The 19,992-nt window shown below is 45.9% G+C and overlaps 1 protein-coding gene across 12 annotated transcripts in view; it reads left to right on the top strand.

The window, feature by feature from the left end:
- Nucleotides 1-1,884: 1,884 nt before the first annotated feature.
- Nucleotides 1,885-19,992, top strand: part of ANKRD10 (ankyrin repeat domain 10) — a 31,916-nt gene continuing 13,808 nt past the window's right edge. For 4 of the 12 annotated variants that reach the window (NM_001434834.1, NM_001434828.1, NM_001434830.1 and 1 more), the window contains exons 1-3: nt 1,885-2,237; nt 6,036-6,188; nt 10,377-10,468. In NM_001434834.1, the coding sequence (NP_001421763.1) occupies nt 2,028-2,237; nt 6,036-6,188; nt 10,377-10,468 (455 nt within the window). In that variant the 5' untranslated portion in view covers nt 1,885-2,027. Of the gene's footprint in view, nt 2,238-2,526; nt 3,401-6,035; nt 6,189-10,376; nt 10,469-11,262; nt 11,312-13,331; nt 14,720-15,515; nt 15,680-19,992 lie in introns of those variants that run through there. The other 8 variants (NM_001101921.2, XM_059892017.1, NM_001434832.1 and 5 more) reach the window with 6 other exon arrangements.

Here is a 19,992-nt window from a genome sequence, read left to right as displayed (position 1 = left end):
TTAATTCAATGGGAGCCTTCAAATGGGTACAGGGGCCACCACAATGGGACTGGGGAGACCTCGCTTTTTTCTTGCAGTCCAGAAGGATTGGACTGAACTCTGAATACATCAAGGGTAGGCGGGGACTCAGGCTAAGGAGCAGGGAGGGTGTCAGTGGATCGGGAATTACTAAGAGGATAACTCAGAGGTCAACTAAATGTCCAGGGTTCTGGCTAAACTGACCTAACAGGATTCTTGCTGAAGGCAGGCCAGGGCGAGCAGATATCACCAGGGTTGGGGGGAGGATGAAGAACCCGGTTAGATATAGGCGGTTATCAGAGATGGGGGAGTCTAGCCAAACCAACTTAGCAGGATTCTCGCTAAAATCGGACAATGCAGAGACGAACACACAAGTCCAAAAGCTGAGGCCTTGCTGAAATTTAGGGGAGCCTGAGTAGAGTTTGGTCAAGGAGAGAACCCTTGTCATTTATGTACAGTTACTTTGTCAAATAAAAACAAAGGATCTGAGTTATGAATATACTTTTCTCCTCCTAGGACATTTTAAAAACAACAGCCCTAAAGAAAATCTGTACTTAGTACTAATTGTAAGAGTTGGGCAAAACCTGGGAACAAACCACTGGACCATCGGCTTTAGGCAGTTGTCACCCTTTGGGCCTGTTTTGGGACAGCTACTTAAACGTGTGTGTGCTTAGTGGCTCAGTCGTGCAGGACTACTTGCAATCCCCTGGTTCAATGATAAAGAATCTGCCTGCAGAGCAGGAGACCTGGGTTCCATCACTGGGTTGGGAAGACCCCCTGGAGAAGGAAATGGCTATCCACTCCAGTATTCTTGTTTGGGAAATTCCATGGACAGAGGAGACTGGTGGGCTACAGGCCACGGGGTCGCAGAGTCAGACAAGACTGAGCGGAAACGCACATTAAGAGAGGTTGCGCTCAGTTGCTCAGTCGAGTCTGACTCTTTGCGATTCCATTGACTGTAGCCCACCAGGCTCCTCTGTCCATGGAATTTCCCAGGCAAGAATACTGGAGTGGGTTGCCATTCCCTTCTCCATCACAGACGTTGCTGCTGCTAAGTCACTTCAGTCGTGTTCGACTCTGTGCAACCCCATAGACAGGAGCCCACCAGGCTTCCCCGTCCCTGGGATTCTCCAGGCAAGAACACTGGAGTGGGTTGCCATTTCCTTCTCCAATGCATGAAAGTGAAAAGTGAAAGTGAAGTTGCTCAGTCGTGTCCAACTCTGTGCGACCCCATGGACTGCCGCCTACCAGGCTCCTCCGTCCATGGGATTTTCCAGGCAAGAGTACTGGAGTGGGGTGCCATTGCCTTCTCCGTATCATAGACGTTACTCCTTGATAAATGAAATGATTGATGATTTTCACATATTACTCATAATCAGAAAAAAAATCTTCAAAATCCTGTGATCTCGACCACAGAGAGAGCATTTGGTATTTCCTTGCGTGCTGCGGGGTTTCTCAGCATTTTCGCCCTGGGTTCTCGGAAGCGTGCGGCCCACCTGAGAAGCAGGACCCAGAGCGCGGGAACCGCTCTCGGGGCCCCACGGACGCACCGCCTGTTTCACTGCGAGAATTAGAGCCGCGCGGCCGTAGCCTCAGGGGGCTGTGCCCGCACCCCAAACCTGCGGCTCCGGGAAATTTTCATTAAGGGGGTCAAGACACCGTCAGCCCTGAGGTCTGGACAGGAGACGCAAGCCAGAGATGCACCCGCCCGCAGGGACCGGGAGGGGCCTAGCCCCGCCCCGCCCCGCCCCGCGCCGCCTCGCCTCGCCTCGCCTCAGGGATCCTGGCCCCACCCCCGACGCTTCAGGCCCCGCCCTCCAGCCCGGCGCCGCAGGCCACGCCCCCGCCCCCGCCCCGCCCCGTCCCTGTGCGCTCTCGGCTCGGCAGCAGGCGGGACGCAGCGGCCGCGCTGCTTTCGCTCCTTTGTGCTCGGACGGCGGCGGTGGCCTCTCGGGTCCTCCGTGAGGCGTCTTCTCTGCTCGCCAGTCCGCGCTCTTCCGTGACGGACCATGTCGGCGGTGGGAGCGGGCGCGGGTGTGGAGGCGGGCTTCTCCAGCGAGGAGCTGCTGTCGCTCCGCTTCCCGCTGCACCGCGCCTGCCGCGACGGGGACCTGGCCGCGCTCTGCTCGCTGCTGCAGCAGACGCCGCGCGCCCATCTGGCCGCCGAGGACTCCTTCTACGGCTGGACGCCGGTGCACTGGGCCGCACACTTCGGCAAGGTGGGCGCGGGCCCTTTAAGGCGCCATCTTCCGCGGCTTTGCTGCGGGGGCCGAGGAGAAGGGGTCGGGGGCCGGGGCTCGGGGGTCGCGGGGCGTATCGGGGACGGGGGCAGAACCGGGGGGGCCGCGGCGGCGCCGCGAGGGTCCGGGGCGTTTGGTCGGCGGCGCGGGGGGCGACCGCGGCCCCGAGGGGCGCGCGGGGCGCGCCGGCGGAAACGGGCCCGGCGTGCGCGGCGCATGTGCGGCGGCGCAAGTTTCGGACGCGGGCTGCCGCTCCGAGGCGCCGCCCAGGCGGCGAGGTTCGTTCGCAGCCGGCGGAGCTGAGGGCCGGGCCGCCCTTGGTGGAGACGCGGCGCGCTAAGTGGCGCGCCGGCGCGAGCGTCTCTGAGGGGAGGCTCTCAGGGCGGCGCGCGGGCGCGTCCCGAGGGAAGGCTCTCTGAGGGGAACTTGAACGCGCGGAGCCTCTGCCGGGCCTCCTCGCGCCCGCGGGGGGAGCCGCCCTCAGGTCCCGAGGCGGGGCCGCCACCCGAGGGCCGAGTTGGAGGGTTTCGGGCTCAGGCGGCCGCGGCGCTCGGCGCTTCTGGGGGCTCCGGGCCGCGTGTCGCCCGGGTTGTGTGGTCCGCGGCGCGTCGGTTGCCTCGGGACTGGGCGGAGCGGGTCGGTGTGCTCGCTCGGTCGTGTCCGCCTCTTGCGACCCCGTGGACTGGGCCTGTCAGGCTCCTCTGTCCATGGGCGTCTGCGGGCGAGGGCACCGGCGTGCCCCGTCCGCGCGGTCCTTGGGTGGCTCGACCCGAGGAGTGCTCGTCCAGGGGCGTCCTCCAGGCTTCTCAGAAGCGGCCGCAACGACTTGCTTGTACCGGCTGCGGTCACAGCCCGGCGAGAACTTTTGGGAAGCAGCTTCCCGGCCCCCAGGAAAACGAAGCCGGGTTTATCTCCGTGAGAGAAGTGAGAGGGAGTCACGACGGCGGGGCGAGGAGGGTAGTCGTCCGGGGCCTTGAGATTCCCCCAACACCCCGCGGGCCTCGGGGAAATCAGCGTCAATAAACAGGAACAAAAGCGCCTTCCGGCGCGTCTCCCTGCAGCCTGGAATCCCCAGCCGGTCAATTAGCCCGGGAGCCATCTCCCTGCTGAGCGCGTCTTGCTTCCTTTTTACGTTAAACTAGGTAATTCTCAAAGCATTGGTTCTCGGCTTCTTCGTGTTTGGGGGGCGGGGGGAGGGCAAGAGACACCCTGGTAGCGGGCTTCCCGGGTGTTCCAAGGAACTCGCCTGCCAATGCAGGAGACGGTTCCGTCCCGGGTTGAGAAGATCCCCTGGAGAAGGAAATGGCAACTCCCTCCAGTATTCTAGTCTGGGAAATCCCGTGGACAGAGGAGCCTGGTGGGCCACGGTCCACGGGGTCCCAAAGGGTCGGACACGACTTAGGGACTAAACAGTACCGCCACCACCCTTGTAATAGCCAAGGCAGGTTTTTTGGGGAAAGGTTCCCCTATTGATTCCGATCCTCCCTACCCTGATTGAGAAGGACACAGCATGGCAATCCCAAACATTCTGTAAAATGCCTAAGGACTGCTTATAAAGGGCTATTTAGAAATATTTACCAAGGCACAGGTACTTCCCTATCTTTAGGAATTAAATATAGCCATAACTGGAAGATGGCTACGATGATGGAAGTGGTGGATTTCATGCATGTGTATTTGGTAATAAAAATGAAGCCAGCTGAATTCACCAAGTCTCTACTTGTACAGAACATGAGTAGTAACACTGGACCCCAAGTAGTAGATGGCCCTCAGAGACCAAAAGTTGTAACTGGAGCCTTTTATTTTAGTGCCTTTGGTTGTCTTTACTCTCACTGTAGGGTCTTCGATGCAGAAGGGGCCGTGAGAAAAGGCTGTTAGGGCAAAAGTTAGGCCAGGACTCTGGACTGAGAATTCTCAGCCCTGCCTCCCCGCACCCTGCCCGCAGCTTCCCTCCTTTGGTGCACACGCAGGCCTTCACTGTTCTCTGCCTGTGCAAGAGCCAGCTGACCATTTAGCATGCTGTGAATGACTCTGAGGGCATTGCAGGCGGCTCAGTGGTAAAGAACCACCCACCCCACCCCTCCCGCCAATGCAAGAGTCGTGGGTTCCATCCCTGGGTGGGAAATTCTCCCTGGAGAAGAAAGTGGCAGCCCACTCCAGTGTTTTTGTCCGGGGAGTCCCATGGGCAGGGGAGCCTGGCGGGCTGTAGTCCATGGAGCTGCGAAAGAGTCAGATGCAACCGAGCCTGCACCGAGCCCTCATTGTTCTCCGCCTGTGCGAGAGCCAGCTGAGCGCTTAGCATGTTGTGAACTACTCTCAGCCCTCAATCTGTGTTCCTAGAAATGTGCCAACTGCGCACTAATTACCTAACCATTTTATGAGGCTTGTTCTCGCCCAGAGGACTAAACCAGACATTTAAAAACTCTGATTACACCTTGTTTTTACAAGGTGTCCTACTGAACAGTATCTTTCCAAAATTCCAAACCTGGTTTCCTTCATCAAACCGTGGTTAACAAATTTAAGTCCGGGGACCTCTCAGTTCATATTAAGATTAACCACTTTTGACATATCAAGTGGTTTTTATCCTTATTTCATTTTTGTTGCTTTGAGACCTGCTCATCTTGTCACTACTATTGGCCTTCATTTTTCACTCAGTACATTAATAAAAGCAATATATAAAAATATACCAAAATAGTACCTCTTTTTCAGCCTTTACTCTCAGATTCAGATTTCTTGAGGACAAACCATATTTTAAATCTGTACCACCAACTACGAGTTCATCCTCACAAAATTGTTGATGGCAGTGCTCTGTCTTTTGCAAGGAAACAATGAAATTACTGAAAGAGGATAAGAGACACGGGGTGAGACCCAGGGGTAGCCGATTGTTCCTCACCTGAGGTCTGTCCTCTGGAGGAGAATTGCTGGCAGTGAGCAATTTTTTTCCCCCACTGAGTCTGCATGGTGTTTGGGAAGGAGAAACAGGCGATCGTCCTCGATCTGAGGACACGCTGGGTGGAACAGTGGGAGTCTCTGAGGACAGCAGACCTTTCCTCACAGTGCTGGGCACAGCGTAGGCACTTGCTGAATCCTTGAGTGTGATGGCTCTTTCTCCAGAGGCTAGTGTGGTGCTGGTGTCCAGCTGCAGAGTCTCGTCCTGACTCCCGCCCATCTGTCTGTCTGAGTCACCTGCCTGGGCAGAGCTCACCTGTGCTGCTCAGCCAGTTTTTTCCTGGATGGGGGGAGGGGTTCTATACAGACTGTGACAAGATGAATGCTGCCCTCTCGCCTGCTCAGCACTGTCTTCTCCCTGAGATCTGGAGCTGGCCCTGAGTGCGGCCTGTGCAGGACGCAGAAAATCCAACTAATCACTCTTAACTGTTCATAACGTTTTTAGAATAGTTCGTGATAGTGGCAAAGCTTAGTTCTGATCAAAATCCTGGAATACACAATCTAGTCTCTTCTGATTTGAGCTTTTTTAAAGATTGAAGTATAGTTGATTTACATTATATTGGTTTTGTTAGTTGTAGAAAAAACATTTAAATTTGTATTGTGTCTATCATTTTGACTTCCTATTCCTGTGTACCAGCTTTTTTACAAGGAAGAGGAAAAATGTGTTTTTAAATAAGCCTTTTAAATTTTGTGATATTGGGGAGGCATGACTTACTTTCTTAAACAGAAAAAAGTTTAGCAAAACACCGCTTGTCTCAACCATAGAGTTTAGATTGAGCAGTGTTACTAGTATACTGACTTTTGTGCCTCTTTCATCCCCTCTTCTCCAAGTTGGAATGCTTGATACAGTTGGTGAGAGCGGGGGCCACCCTGGACGTCTCCACCACCCGTTACGCACAGACCCCAGCCCACATTGCCGCTTTCGGGGGACACCCTCAGTGCCTCGTCTGGTTGATCCAAGCAGGAGCCAGCATTAACAAACCGGTAAGGGAGTGCCTGTGATTGACATGGTTTGTTTTTGTTTTCTTCTTCCAGCTGTAATTACATGGTGTTGAGTTTTAAATTGAGGCCTTAATTAGAGTGTAAGATCTTTACCTGTGGGCTAACTGAAACTTAAGTTTATTAAACTGTTTGTGGATAATTGGCCTTCACGGAGCAATGCTTTCTGCTCAGAGTGCTTTCACCTGTTGTGTGACTCGCTGTGATGAAGCGAGCTGCCCAAGGTCACAGCTGGTGCGGAAGGAGTCTGGTCGTGAGCCTAGGTTTCCTGGCTCCCCTGCTCACAGCTGCCTTAGCTTCATCCCCACCGATGGTTGTGAGAACACACCTGTTCAGCAGAAGAGTGGCTGTGAAGTCATCTACAGTCATCTGGTTGCGATAGCTTCAGCAGGCGCGTTAGCTTCGGCAGTTCACCATCTGAGTTACGTCGCGCCAGGTACTAGGTGGGGATGATGACCAGATGGAGGGAGGTAGTCAGGGGTCAAGTAGAAAGTGACTCCTAGACACCAGATTGAGGAAAGGTGGTGTAGCAGTCGTTTGACTCGGGTCAGTGAGGAAGGGGAGTGAGGGTGCGACTGGGTAGAGAGGAAGTGCCACGAGGAGAGCCTGGATTTGGGCCCATTTCTTGCTGCTCCGCTCACCAGTTACCCTCCACGCCACCCTCTCTCACACAGGCTCCTCCTGTGCTTTGTCGCCTTTGTCCGAGGATTCAGGAGTTCCCAGGGGGCAGCTGTGTGTGGTTGTGGCGCTGGGCGTCGCCTGTCCCCTCCGGTCTCCTTCCTGCTCCTGGATTCTCCTCCCCCTTCCTCCTGGTGGAAAGGGCGCGCCCTGCCTCCTGTCTCTCTGGCCTTGGGCAAGCTGTTTTCTTGGTTGTGACTCAACTTCCTTATCAGTGAGATAGGACAGTGCGAACAGCAGTAATTACTGTTTAGTATATATGTAGAGTTTTAAGTGTAGAACCTTCTTCATGATTATTTTAATTAAGTTGTTACATAACATTTAATTTGGAGAGCTCTAAAGAAGTCGTCTAATGCTGTGTTTCAAAGATTTTTAAGCCCAGAAGCCCCCTTTTCATATAATGATTTATAGCAGCTCGGTATTTACTGCAGACACCCCTTCCCTGAGCTGCTCTGGATGGTACTGTGTAGAAGCCCTCCTCAGTTCTGCTCCCAGGGCAGACCCCAGATCCCAGTCTCCTTGCAGCTCTCCTCTAGTGTTGAAACGGCCCACCTGGCTCCACGTCCCCAGTCCTCTCACAGACGAGGGTATTGCTGGGTCCTGACATCCCTCTTGGGGGGACCTTGGCTGGCTGCGGTCTCACATGGGGAGCTTCGGCCCCTCTGAGGCTTGGCTGCCAGGCTGGACTGCCGTGACCAGCACCCCGCGCCCCTGAGGCCCCAGTAGGCTTCCTGTCGGCTCATCTCAAGGTAGACAGTTTTTCCTCATTTCCCACATAAACATACAAAACTAAATCCAGGTTTTTGTTATTCTTCATGTGCGTATAATTTTTGGAACCTAGTCTTAATAAATTTTGTTTTAACTCATGTTCTAGTCTTAATCTTTTGGCATGTTAGTTACTACTAACCTTTCTGAGCTCATTTTCCTCAAGTGTAATGGAGACTTTTGCTGCCATCGCTGAGGTTGGCATGAGTGGTCACTGAAGCCTGGATGTGCTGTCTCGAGGCTCAGTGCTCTGAGATGACCCAAAGAGGAAGTGGAGTTCATTTTTAAGTGGTTTATTTTTGTAGTCCATAAGTCCTGTCTTTAATACCCCTTCTAGAATGGTGCTGGTGTTTGATACTGCCTTTAGTTTCTTATAACTAGATTAGAAATAAGGTTTTTTTTTTTTTTTTTAATTAAGATTCAAGGTGGCTTCTCCGCCTCGGGTCTCTGGCGCGGCTCCCTCTCTTTTATGACTCAGAGTCTGCCAGCAGTAGTTCTAGAATCATGTTACAAGCCGTTTGGTATTTTTGAAATATGACTGGCCTGAACTTGAGATGTGAGCAACCATGAAATGGCTCTTGCCTCTCATTCCGTTGGTTGCAGTTTTCTTTAAATAGTGTTCATTCTGCCCTTCCCAGCTGAAATGGTCTCCTCGCACACCACGAAGTAGGAGCAGGGTGGCTCTGCTCTCTTCTCTGCCTTCTGTTGCTATCTCACCGTCTTCTTGAAACAATATAGAAAACCTTTTCTTGTACTAAAGATAGTTTTTAAAAGTCCGCTTTGTGTTCTTTAGTCTCTGTTATTTGGCAGAATGTCATCTGAGTCTTGGTTCTGCTCTTCCTGGCGATGCACATGGGTGCTTGTTGCCTCCTTTCTGCGTGTCCTTAGTACGTGCCTCTCCCCTCCCTTCCCTTTAAGAGAATAGGGGTAGGTTTTTGTAGTTGTCCTAAGTCTGACTTTACCAGATAGTTTACTGTATAGACTCATGATTTTCTGTTTCTTTCTTCAAAGATGGGACTATCCTGTTGGGGATTTTACATTGCTTGTGAGCTTGATACGTGCTTTTCGCTCCAGTAAGCAGTTGAGTCTCTCCCATTGTGTCGTTTCGTACAGTGCTCTGCCGCTCTCTCTATGCAGCCCTCACCTCAGTCTCCCCTGTGAGCTAATGGTCCCCAGTGCTGTGCGCGTGCGCAGTTGCCTCACTCCTGCTTCCTGTCTTTTCCCGTAGCTGTGTGTAGTCTTATGCACCAAGTTCCCATTCAGTGATGATGGGATATGATTGATTCAAGGACTGTTGGCATTTCTGAAGCAGAAAGTCCTAAATCAGTTGTTCTAACAGAAGCAGCTTCTCTTGCTCGCTCTTTCTTGACCTTTTATTTTACCCCCGCGTCTGTGAATGAAATTGTATTTCAGATTGTTTTGGTCCTTTCATACAGTGTAGAGTAATCCTTTTCTTTAATGACTGTATTATTCTTCAGAGTCATCTCCCTGAATCACTCACTGCCTCTGCCTCCTTCAACGTTGTTTTCTGAAGGGGCTGCTGCTGCTGCTAAGTCACTTCAGTCATGTCCGACTTTGCGACCCCATAAACGGTAGCCCACCAGGCTCCCCCGTCCCTGGGATTCTCCAGGCAAGAATACTGGAGTAGGTTGCCATTTCCTTCTCCAATGCATGCATGCTTGCTAAGTCGCTTCAGTCGTGTCCAACTCTGTGTGACCCTGTGGACAGCAGCCTTCCAGGCTCCTCTGTCCATGGGATTCTCTAGGTAAGAATACTGCAGTGGGTTGCCATTTCCTTCTCCTCTGAAGGAAAGGTTCTAATGCAGCCTTTCTGAAGGTCCTTAAACACAGCTGCCCGTCACAAACAGCCTAAACTGTGCAGAGCTGCCTGTGTCTGACTCTGTGTTCTCTATTTTTTCTCGACCATTTATCTCAGCTGTTGCTGCTGCTGCTAAGTCGATTCAGTCGTGTCCGACCCTGTGCGACCCCATAGACGGCAGCCCACCAGACTCCCCCCGTCCCTGGGATGCTCCAGGCAAGAATGCTGGAGTAGGTTGCCATTTCCTTCTCCAGTGCGTGCAAGTGAAAAGTGAAAGTGAAGTCGCTCAGTCGTGTCTGACTCCCAGCGACTCCATGGACTGCAGCCCACTAGGCTCCTCCGTCCATGGGATTTTCCAGGCAAGAGTACTGGAGTGGGGCACCATCGCCTTCTCTGCTTTATCTCAGCAGTCTCGTCTAAAGCATAGTCCTGATTCACGCTCAGGTTAAAACATCCGGGGCAGTGGGGGCCCTGGCTGTGCCTGAGATGATGTGTGGCCTCAGGGTGTCCCTGTGGGAGATGCAGATAAACATGGGTACACTAGACCAGGCCTTGGATGTTAGGCCTGGGTTACTAGTTTTGTGTGAGGACAGTGATCTTGCGTTGTATATTCATTGGCACAGTGATTCACCATAAGAATTATTTCTCAATTGCGCCTACAGTACACATGCTGTCATTGCTGCCAAGGCCCCTTGGTGGTTCTGTTTTCGCCCTGAGAATCCAGGAGAGTGTGCTCCTTCCTTGGTCTGCTCTTCTGTTCTCTTTCATCTACATTTTTTTTGTGTTTTGCTTTAAATTTGGCTCGCCTTACTCTGTTTCAAAGAGGGCTGAGGTGGTCCACGGCCTTCATTAATGACTCTGGAATGTGGATCTGAATGTTTTCACTGTTGTGTATCATTTTTGTCGTTTCAGGACTGTGAGGGCGAGACTCCTATTCACAAGGCGGCTCGCTCTGGGAGCCTGGACTGCATTAGTGCCCTGGTGGCTAACGGGGCTCAAGTCGAGTAAGCGTCTTCATTTATTCCTGCCAACGGAAGATGTAGTCAGGGGTGCTGTGTTTAGAGACAGGTTTAGAGCAAGCACAAGTCCTAAGCTTTGTTTTTAACATTAGTAATCCAGTTTCGCTTTTTAGATCGGTTGGCGGCAGTGAGCAGGTTGTTGTATGGGTTAAGTTGACCACCAGCAGAAGGGGCCTTGACCACAGCAGCCTTGGAATTCTTGCTATGAGAGTGAGCAAGTGAATTAGGGTGGAGATGACAGTTAACCCGTTAAGTTTGGAGCCTGGCATTGTTGACTTTGCCACCACCTAGCTGTGTCACTGTGGGCGAGTCTTCAAATTTTGCCAAGTTTTAGTTTCCAAATGAGTGCCTTGAATTGGATTACATTATCTTTTCAGGCCTCTCTGGCTCAAAATATCTTGCAGACAGTTAGCTTTTCTAAATTTTTATTTCCTTATCTTTTATTAGATATGAGAACATCTTATGTTTTAAAACCTATGATTTTTAACGATTTTATAATTCCATGGAAAATGGAACTGTATACAATAGACTTCAAACTCATTCTGAGTTTTTGATACTGATGTCATAATTTTAGAATATCCTTGTCTTAGCCCAGGTTACATCAACTGGCTTATTTAGAGCTTCATTGAACAATATTAGCATTTAAGTGTATTAATTTTAAAATGTGATTGTGTATGCAAATCATTAGCTAGACATGGCGTTATACATTTATTTTAGTATTAAATTTATTTGTATTAACTTTCTCTTAAAGATTTATTATAAAAATTTTTCTTCTGCAGTTCACAGCATTAACAAAATGGATGCGGTTTTCACCCTTAAATGTTGAGTGTAAGCTATAGAGCTGTAATAACCAAAATAACTGTGATAATATCAGCTTTCTTGTTTTACCGAGTGTATTGAATATTTCAGAAAAATTAATTACAAATCACTTTATTCTAATTGGAAATGTGAAAATTTAGACTTTGGGAAAAAACCCACAAAACTTAGTTTAACCCTTTGGTTTCCACTTCATTGTTTTGACTCTGTATTATAATAAATATTGAAAATAGATCCTGGACAGCAGAACCATATACATTAATGTAAGGCCTGTCTAATACCAAGGGCTATCATTAGACTCTTCGTATCTTAGCTTCTGTTTCAGGAAGTGTTATATTGTTAAGACTGGACGTTGGTATGGGCCTGAATCATTTACTTGTATAGCCATTTAGTGTTGTAACTGTGACCTGTGTCACCTGTTACAGTGCAGGGAGCCTTGTGCCTTCATGTGTAGTTATAACTTAAGGTAATGCAAAAACAATTGATGATTCACTAATGAATATATTACATAGTTTTAAAAAGCACCGAGACGATTCTCCATGCATTGCTTTAAAGCAAAGTTATAGATGCCGTTTTCTTTGCTGTTTTTAGGTTTAAAACTCTGATCTTTAATTTTAATAACAGAAGCTTTGATTATGAAATACAGAGTCATAAAATAATCGATTAAATTCCTTAATTGTCATTTATTAAAATAATGAATAATCAGAAGTTGATCTTCTTGATGACTTATTTTTCTAAACAATAATTGGTCCTGAGCATTTTATTACTAAGATGTTTTATTCACTTTAATGGATAGCTTAATCCTTTGAACCAGTAAATATCTTTCTTTTGCTATGTCCTTTTTTTAATAGGTGTCTTTTTTAAATGAGATCATTTTATTTACAATTCTGTCCTTGTTACAGGACCCTCGAGTGTCTCTTTCCCACCAAGTGTGACTGAGCATGGCCTGAGTGCCAGCTTGCTTTTCCTTCTCAGTATAAGCCCCTCCCTTGGGACCCTGCACATGGCGATTTCCCTGGTCTGAACTTTCACATAGTTTTTAGAACAAATACTTAGCCTGAGCCACCTGCCAAACGCAGCGTTTAAAATTGTAAGTCTTTGGCCTGGAGGTAGAGCCCAGTGGTCATTATTAATCGCTGTTGTACGTGTGGTTATTCAGTTTTAACACACAGACAAAATGTCAATGTTGCCAGTAAGCCAAATTGTAAATTGCTTTTTAATATCTGTTCTGCACATTTTTATAGTTTAATACTTTTAGTCTACCAACAAATAATACTTTAATTCCCCCCCAAATTATGATATACTTAGGTCTTTTGTTTTCTGTTAGGCTGCCCATATGGTAAGGTGCAGCCCTGACCAGTGCCTTTTTGTTTTAAGAGCATCAAGGGGCACAAAATTACCTTACTTAAAGTTACTAATTTTTTTTCCCCAGTTCAGATTGAACTGGAGTGTTAATATTACATGCTGTAAATGGAGTAGTGGAAATTTTTCCTTTTTCTGTGACTAGATTAAGAGCTGTCTTGTATCAGTGTTTTATCACACTTGGTGGTAATTAATAATTTTGTTATTAACTCCTACTTTGCTTTTTATATATCTGCTACATAAAGTGGCCAAAATCTGAAGTTGCTGCTTTTTTGGTCATGGGGTAGATAATGGTGAGGGCCTGCGGGCCAGGCGACCGTGGCTAGAGCGGTTTGTTACATACCCTACTTGTCAATGTAGGCCGCATCCCTAAGGTAACGCACGCCGCTGCCGTGCGCCGTGGCGCACGTGCTGGCACCACACGTGAGTATGTCGATGGAGTTTCTTTTTCTTCTCTTATTTTACATCTTGAGTTTTGGTGCCAAGTTTTCTTTTTCACGTAAGGTTTTGTTTCTGCTTATATGACTGTTGTTGGTATCTGCCACTGTTTCCATCCAAAACTAAGAACCAACAGGACGGTGGCGGTTCTGCGGCCAGATTACAGTATGAGTGTGTATGCTTTTTTAAATGATCCAGACCGCTACAGATGCTTCTCACTCTTTTTCTCAAGGATGAAGTTTGCATCAAGTTAAACTGTCAGCATCTTGACCTTTGCTTGTGTGACAGTTCAGTTCTTTGCAGTCGCAGTTTGAATGCTGCTTGTTTGATTGGAAGAAGGGCAAATCATATCATGGGAAAGTTGATTCTTCAATCAATTCAACTAACAATATAAAATTAAGTCTTAATGGGATTTCCAAGAAAGACTCTTGAAAATTTGCTGTCTGCTGATGATTAAGACCTGTCACTACCAGCTTTGTAAACTACGGTTTTCTACCCTTGAATTAGCTTTACTTTAGTACTTTGACACTGATTGATTTTTAATATTTTTATTGTCTTGAGAGATAATGGAGAATGTTTCCTTATCAATCTATAAAAGTCGATTTTTTTAATGCCTCAGAAGAGAAAAATGGATTTAGTGAGATTTAGAGATTCAGAATTGCTTGCATCAAAGGCCAGTTTGCTAGTCTATTTTAATATCACTTTGTACAGGTGCCAGTGTTTAATTGTGACAGAGTCCCACAGCTTTCTATAAGAGAGTATTTCATAAAAGCCATTGGTTCTGTGGTGACTGGATAGATCTTCCAATGAGCTACATGTATTTTAACTTAATTATTTTGATCCCAAGAGAAAGTTAGTTATGATCATCGATAGGGAGAGACGCATCCATGGCCTTAAATAGGCAAGTTCAGTGATTGACTCTGAAAAAATCTTTCTTGCCTGATATAGAAAATGGACACAGGTGATTAAAGTTAACAGAAGTCTTAACATGGGGTCTTAATAGATTTTTCAGTGTTGCAAAAAAAGTATTTTGCTGAACTTCTAAGAATGCATAACTGAAATGGAGTTGGTTTAGTTTGGTCCAGGTTTATGACCCACCTTTATTTGCTGACCCATAGAGCCCCGTCTAGAAGCAGAATTTTCACTGGGGCAAATCACGTGACGAGCATATTTGATGTTAGTGTCGAAAGCTGGTTGCACATTTGCCCGTGGCAAAATGTAATCCATATTTATTCTATTAGACATTTGTTCACATTTGAAGCTTGAAACTTCTTTTCATTTGTTCACCCATTTGCCCTTCAGAGTAATAGTGCAAATCTGAAATGTAGGGGAAGTGAGTAGTAGTTTCTGATCTTGGGATCCTGTGCGTTCCATTCTGGCCTTGTCACTGCAGCAGACTGGGTTTCCTGATTCTGGTTTCCTTTATTAAGCGACTGCAGGCAGGTGGAGGGATCACTCCAAGGCAGCTGCTGGGATCTGCTTGCTGGGAAGGAGCAGGTAGTGGGGGACCTGGGGCGCTCTAGACTTGTCATAGCAGCCTGAATAGTACCCACGTTTTAATATTTGTTTAATCACTGCTTTTATAAATAGTGCTTTCAAATAAAACCAATGATTTCTAAATTCAGATGTCTTTTCCTTTGCCAAATTATAGTGGGAGCCTGTTAACTATTTTGTCAGACTCTTTGAATGATGCTGTTGTGTTTTAATGTATGCAGACATAGTTGGGGTTCAGTTGCAAATTAAAACTACCCCCAGTAGTGTTGAACTTGAAATGAAAACTTGGCACCAAATTTATTCAAGTAGAAACTTTAAAAAATACTTTCTTCCTATTGTTACCTGAAAAATATATTTAAGAATGTTTTCATAATTACTTATTTAAGAGTTTGGATACCAAAGGGTTAAAAATACACATGTTTTTCTTTTATTGAAGACATTTTAGATGTTTGTAATGTTTTGTCTGTACAAATGGGCGTTTAGTAATGTTTTATCTTTTTTTTTTTTTAATGATTCCATGTATTTGCTTATTTCCATCTAGGAATAGTTACTAATGTATTTGAGATACAGCATACCAAATTTTAAAGTAACCAGAATCGTGAGTTAATGGTTTTTAGTCCATACTGTTAAACTTTTGTTGAAATACTGACATGATTAAATTGGCTTCATGCTAAACGTTACTAGAAGTAACGGAAGGCAGTGTCTCAGAGCGGCAGCCCTTGGCACGGTGGCCACGCGACAGTGGCTGCGCCGATAGCTGTGCTTCTGCACCTCGTGTATGTGTATGTATTTTCAATCAAAATGTTGCCTGCAAATATGTGATCCCTTATTATTTAAGTTTCCTGTTTATGAACCATTGCCCGTTTTAAATCACATAGAAGATTCTGAATCTGTAAAAACTACACATGTCAATGTTTTACAGCTACGTAATTCGAATTGACTTGATTTTTTCAAGTAATCCTAGAAAGGGGGAGCATTCCATATAGAAACCGCTGAAACTGCCACAGGTGCTTCTCCGAACCCTTACCGTTGTGGCATTGAATGCTCAGTATGGCTTCCCTTCTCCACTCGAGGCATACTGTTGAGGTATTTGTTGCGGTGATTGGTTTTAATGCTAATCTAGGAATTCAGATATAGATTCTTTAGATTTGCATGCTTTGCTTACCCTAATTTATGATATCTACCTTTTTATTTGTAAACTAACAATAGTTAAGTTGAGATCAGAATTTTAACAGAAATATTATTTAGATAAAAATTGTGGTTATCTTTCATTGTCACATGGCATTAACTAAAAAGAAAACATCCTGAAGGTGATGTGACAACTCAGACTCTAAATATACTTCAGAAACTTCTGGATCCGTGGTTTTTCAAATTTTTTAAAAAAAGAAAACTATTGGAACGCTTCTCATATTCTGATGTTGTGACACTGTAAGTGGAAAATAGATGGGGATCAGCTGGCAGCAGAGCGGAGCTTTGTTCTAAAGTTCTTTGGGGATATATTGTTAGGTATAATAAGTTGTAATAAACCATTCAGAATTTTATTACAGAAAATACAGTGGAGTATAAAAAGTTTGATTTATTTTGCCAATTATTCAGTAGAATAATTCACAGCAGATACTGTTCTTTGTCTTCCCATGTTTTCCTATTCCAGTTTTGAAAGAACACTAGGAACTATTGGGGGGAAATGGGTAGAATGACTGTGTAGCCTCAGTGGAAGTTACAGGAACCAAGTCTGTCCACACGGGACAGTCGTCATGGCTTTCATAATGAATTGTAGCAAATGATTTTACTAGCCTCCAAATCTGATCATGTCAGCTTTTAAAGAAAGTCAGTTTTACAACTTTAACAGAGTAGACCCAATTTGAGCACCCAGGTTGACTGATGTCTGATTTTTTAAAATCTCTGCCCATTTTCCAAGACTTTTCAGATGGATGCCAGAGGGGGCCAGAGAGGTAAAGTAGAATTTGAAGCACATCCCATATGTGGCTTTTTGCTTTCAGAAATGGGCAGCGGGAAATCTTAGATCAGGTTCAGTCTGTTTGCCCAAGTACATCAACCAAAAACATTAAACTGGTGTGTATGTTTAATGATTTAATCTGAAAATAACGTGTACACTTACATTACTACCCCGTTTTCATGCAGAGCACAGTTCCTGAGAGTAATTTTACACAGTATCTACCAGATACTGTGAATTTCCCTTTGGACTGGTGTTTGCCGACTGCAGTCCAGACTTTGTCTTCAGCAGTCTCTCATGGGGTTGGTAGGTGTGGTCAGCAGGAAGTGTAGTGAATACCTCAGGATTGAAGAGTCAAGGCCTGACTGTTTAAAAAGTACTGTAACAACGAGAGGCCACATTCGAATGTAAAATTATCATACAGCCTGTAAATCCTAAGTCACATTCATGTGCCCAGCTCCCACTGGATTTTTAGCAAAATCACTAGGTTTAAAATCTGCTTACACTTGGAACACTAGAATTTGAAGGCATAATAAATTGATGATACATTGTAACCAGGGTAACTGTTTCAACTCTTAAAATGTCAAAATTGAAACATGCTCAAGAAAGTGTATATTAAAAAATGAATTTAAAGACCTGAGCCTGTTTTGTTAAAGTGTCTTGGGAACTACACTACTTAATTATTATTTATTCTAGTCTTTAGCAAAAAGCCAGCATGATTTTCAGCCTCTGTGGAGTACATTTGAAAACCCTCTACTTAGGAAGTATTAAGAGGTGGTTTGAGGATTCAGACCTATAAAGGCAGTTTCGCCTTCTTCACTTTAAGTACATTGCCTGATTCAGTTGTGAGACACTTTGAACTTTCAACTGAAAACACTCAAATGAAATAGGAATGATTGTATTACTTCTCCCTGCTCTCTCAGAGTCTTATTTTTACATTCTTCGGAAGTTTACCTTCAGATATTTTTCTTGGTATTTGACATTTTGTGGTTTAACAGATTGGGCAGCCTTTAAAAAAGTTCGATTTTGTTTGAATTGAATAGTATGCAAAATTACCAGAGAGACATTTTTCAGGAACCAGTAGACATCTCTTATTAAGGGTTAGCGGTCTAGTCAGAGAAGGACAAATACCATATGATATCACTTGTGTGTGGAATCCAAAATAGGACACATATGAACTTATCTACAGAACAGACGCAGATTCACAGAGAGAACAGACCCGTTGCCAGGGTAAGAGGGGTGGGGAAGGCAAGGATTGGGAGTTGCGGGTTGGCAGGTGTAAACTCTTACATACAGGATGGATGAACAGGGTCCCACTGCAGCAGAAGGAGCTGCAGCATCGTAACTTCATCATGACAAACCATGATGGAAGAGAATATGGGAAAAAAGGCATACATAACGGAGTCACTTTGCTGTACAACAGACATTAACGTTGTAAATCAGCTGTACCTCAACCGATTTTTGAAAAGTAGAAGACTGTTTACTAATATCATCTACTGGGTAAATGTTACTCAACTAGTCCAACCCGTTGTTTGTTTCGTATGGCCCATAAACTAAGAATGATTTTTACATTTTTTAAATGGTTGAGTGAAAAATCAAAGGAATAATGTTTCATTTCACAATATGTAAAAATATATGAAAGTCAGATTCCAATGGCTGTAGCTGAAGGTTTATTAGAACACAGCGAGCACTGTAATCCTCACATATCATCTAAGGCTGCTTCGGGCGGCAACGAGAGGATGGATCCTTGCTGTCTAGCCCTTTCCAGGAAAAGTGCCTGCCCCCGGAATTGGTGGTCCCATCCATGCCTTCCCACCCACTTCTTGTGCCCCGTACGATTGCACGGCCAGTAGAGCAGGATCTAAATGTGAGCAGAGCAGAGGAGCGTGTTACACTAGGTGGAGAAAGGCGTGAGTGTGGGCGCGGGAGGAAGGCGCTGGGAGCCGGGGAGGGGAAGGGAGGCCTGCCGTCCTGCACCAGGGCCAGGCGTTCACAGACCGTCTGCTTTAGGGGAACGCCAGCTCCATCAAACTGGATTTTGCACTCAGCCCTTAGTAACCGAGAATCACATAGTTGGAAGTCTGCTGTAGTTTCACCAGAAGTGGAGGAGGGATACTGCATGTCCCATTTCTAATAATACTCCAAAGATGGTGCTGACATTACGGTCCAGCAGTTCTTCCGCAGCTACCGTGTGTCCCAGATGCTGGCGTCTGTCCGTATGTCTTCTGGAATGTTTGGGACTCCCTTTTGGGTCACTCTTCGACCCCCCAGAGTTACTTGAGGAGCCAGTTGAAGTTCAGCTTGGCTTATGATTGCTCTTTCTTGGTCCACACATGGGGCACATAGCGTGAGTTGACTCTGGCGACTGTTCTTTGGAGTTGTGAAGGCGCTGCGTCACCCCACCTGGAAATTTGCTGGGCTCCAGCCAAGCTGAGTGACGTGTTCGTGTCGGACCCCTGTGGTGGCGGGAGCCCCTGCCTGTGTTCTCTCGGATTTGCCCCCTGGGACACAGACAGTCTCTGTGGTCTCTGGATGCCGGCCTTACTTGTTATGTTTCCTTGTATTTCCGTGGAAGAACAGTAAACTCAGTCTCAGGCTGCTTAAGAGCAAAGGAACTGAATGTAATTTGGACAGCTTTGCTTTCAATGACTTTAAAAAGTTGGCCTGCTCCCTGAGCATCTCAGCTTTCCTCGGTGAACTGGCATTTCTGGTGTAAATGGCATTTTAAAAGTCTGTGCTGTTCTTTATTTTATCGTCCACTAGAGGAGTGATTTCCACTGACAGCTTATGTGTCCTCATGTCAAGCAACAGTTCCTCATTTCTACATCTGATTTTGGCGAGCGAGTTCATAGTCATATCCATAGAAATCATTTTATAAACTGCTTAGTCTAGGTCTTCATCTTTTCAGATTGTGTTGATTTAATTTTTTTTTAATTGTGGCCCCTTCCTCTGTTCACGTTCTTCATAGAGGACCTTTCTGGACCATTCACTCCTGGTATCTTCTGAAAAGGAAATACACCCTTTAAAAAATTACCCAGTCTTAAAGGTACTTGATATTAAATTTGTATAGCATGCTGATACTAAATCTCAAGTATATGATTATTTTATATGCACATAATTAATGTAATTAACTTTGCCAAAACTTTGGTATTTCCTTTCTTTATGTCAAAATTAAAACACTATGAAATTTTAGAATAATATTTATCAGAAATCATAGCCACAAGGTAAATGTCAGTTTTAGTTCCCAGTAGTCCTACACACAATGCCTTTTATTTTTAAGAAAATATCGTTGGTTAGGGGGATTCTAGAGTCTTGTCTCATTTATATCTGACCAAATTAAGTTTAGGCTTTTTCCTTTCTTCAAACTGTATAAATCATTTCTTTTTCTCGTGCTTTTAAACATGGAAACATATCTAGTGATTGTCAAACGTGTGTGGATGTTTCA

The sequence above is a fragment of the Bos taurus genome, chromosome 12, assembly GCF_002263795.3.
Source record: "Bos taurus isolate L1 Dominette 01449 registration number 42190680 breed Hereford chromosome 12, ARS-UCD2.0, whole genome shotgun sequence".
NCBI classification, from domain to species: Eukaryota; Metazoa; Chordata; class Mammalia; order Artiodactyla; family Bovidae; genus Bos; species Bos taurus.
Note: the sequence above shows the minus strand (reverse complement) of the source record. Positions and strands in the feature narration are given on the sequence as shown.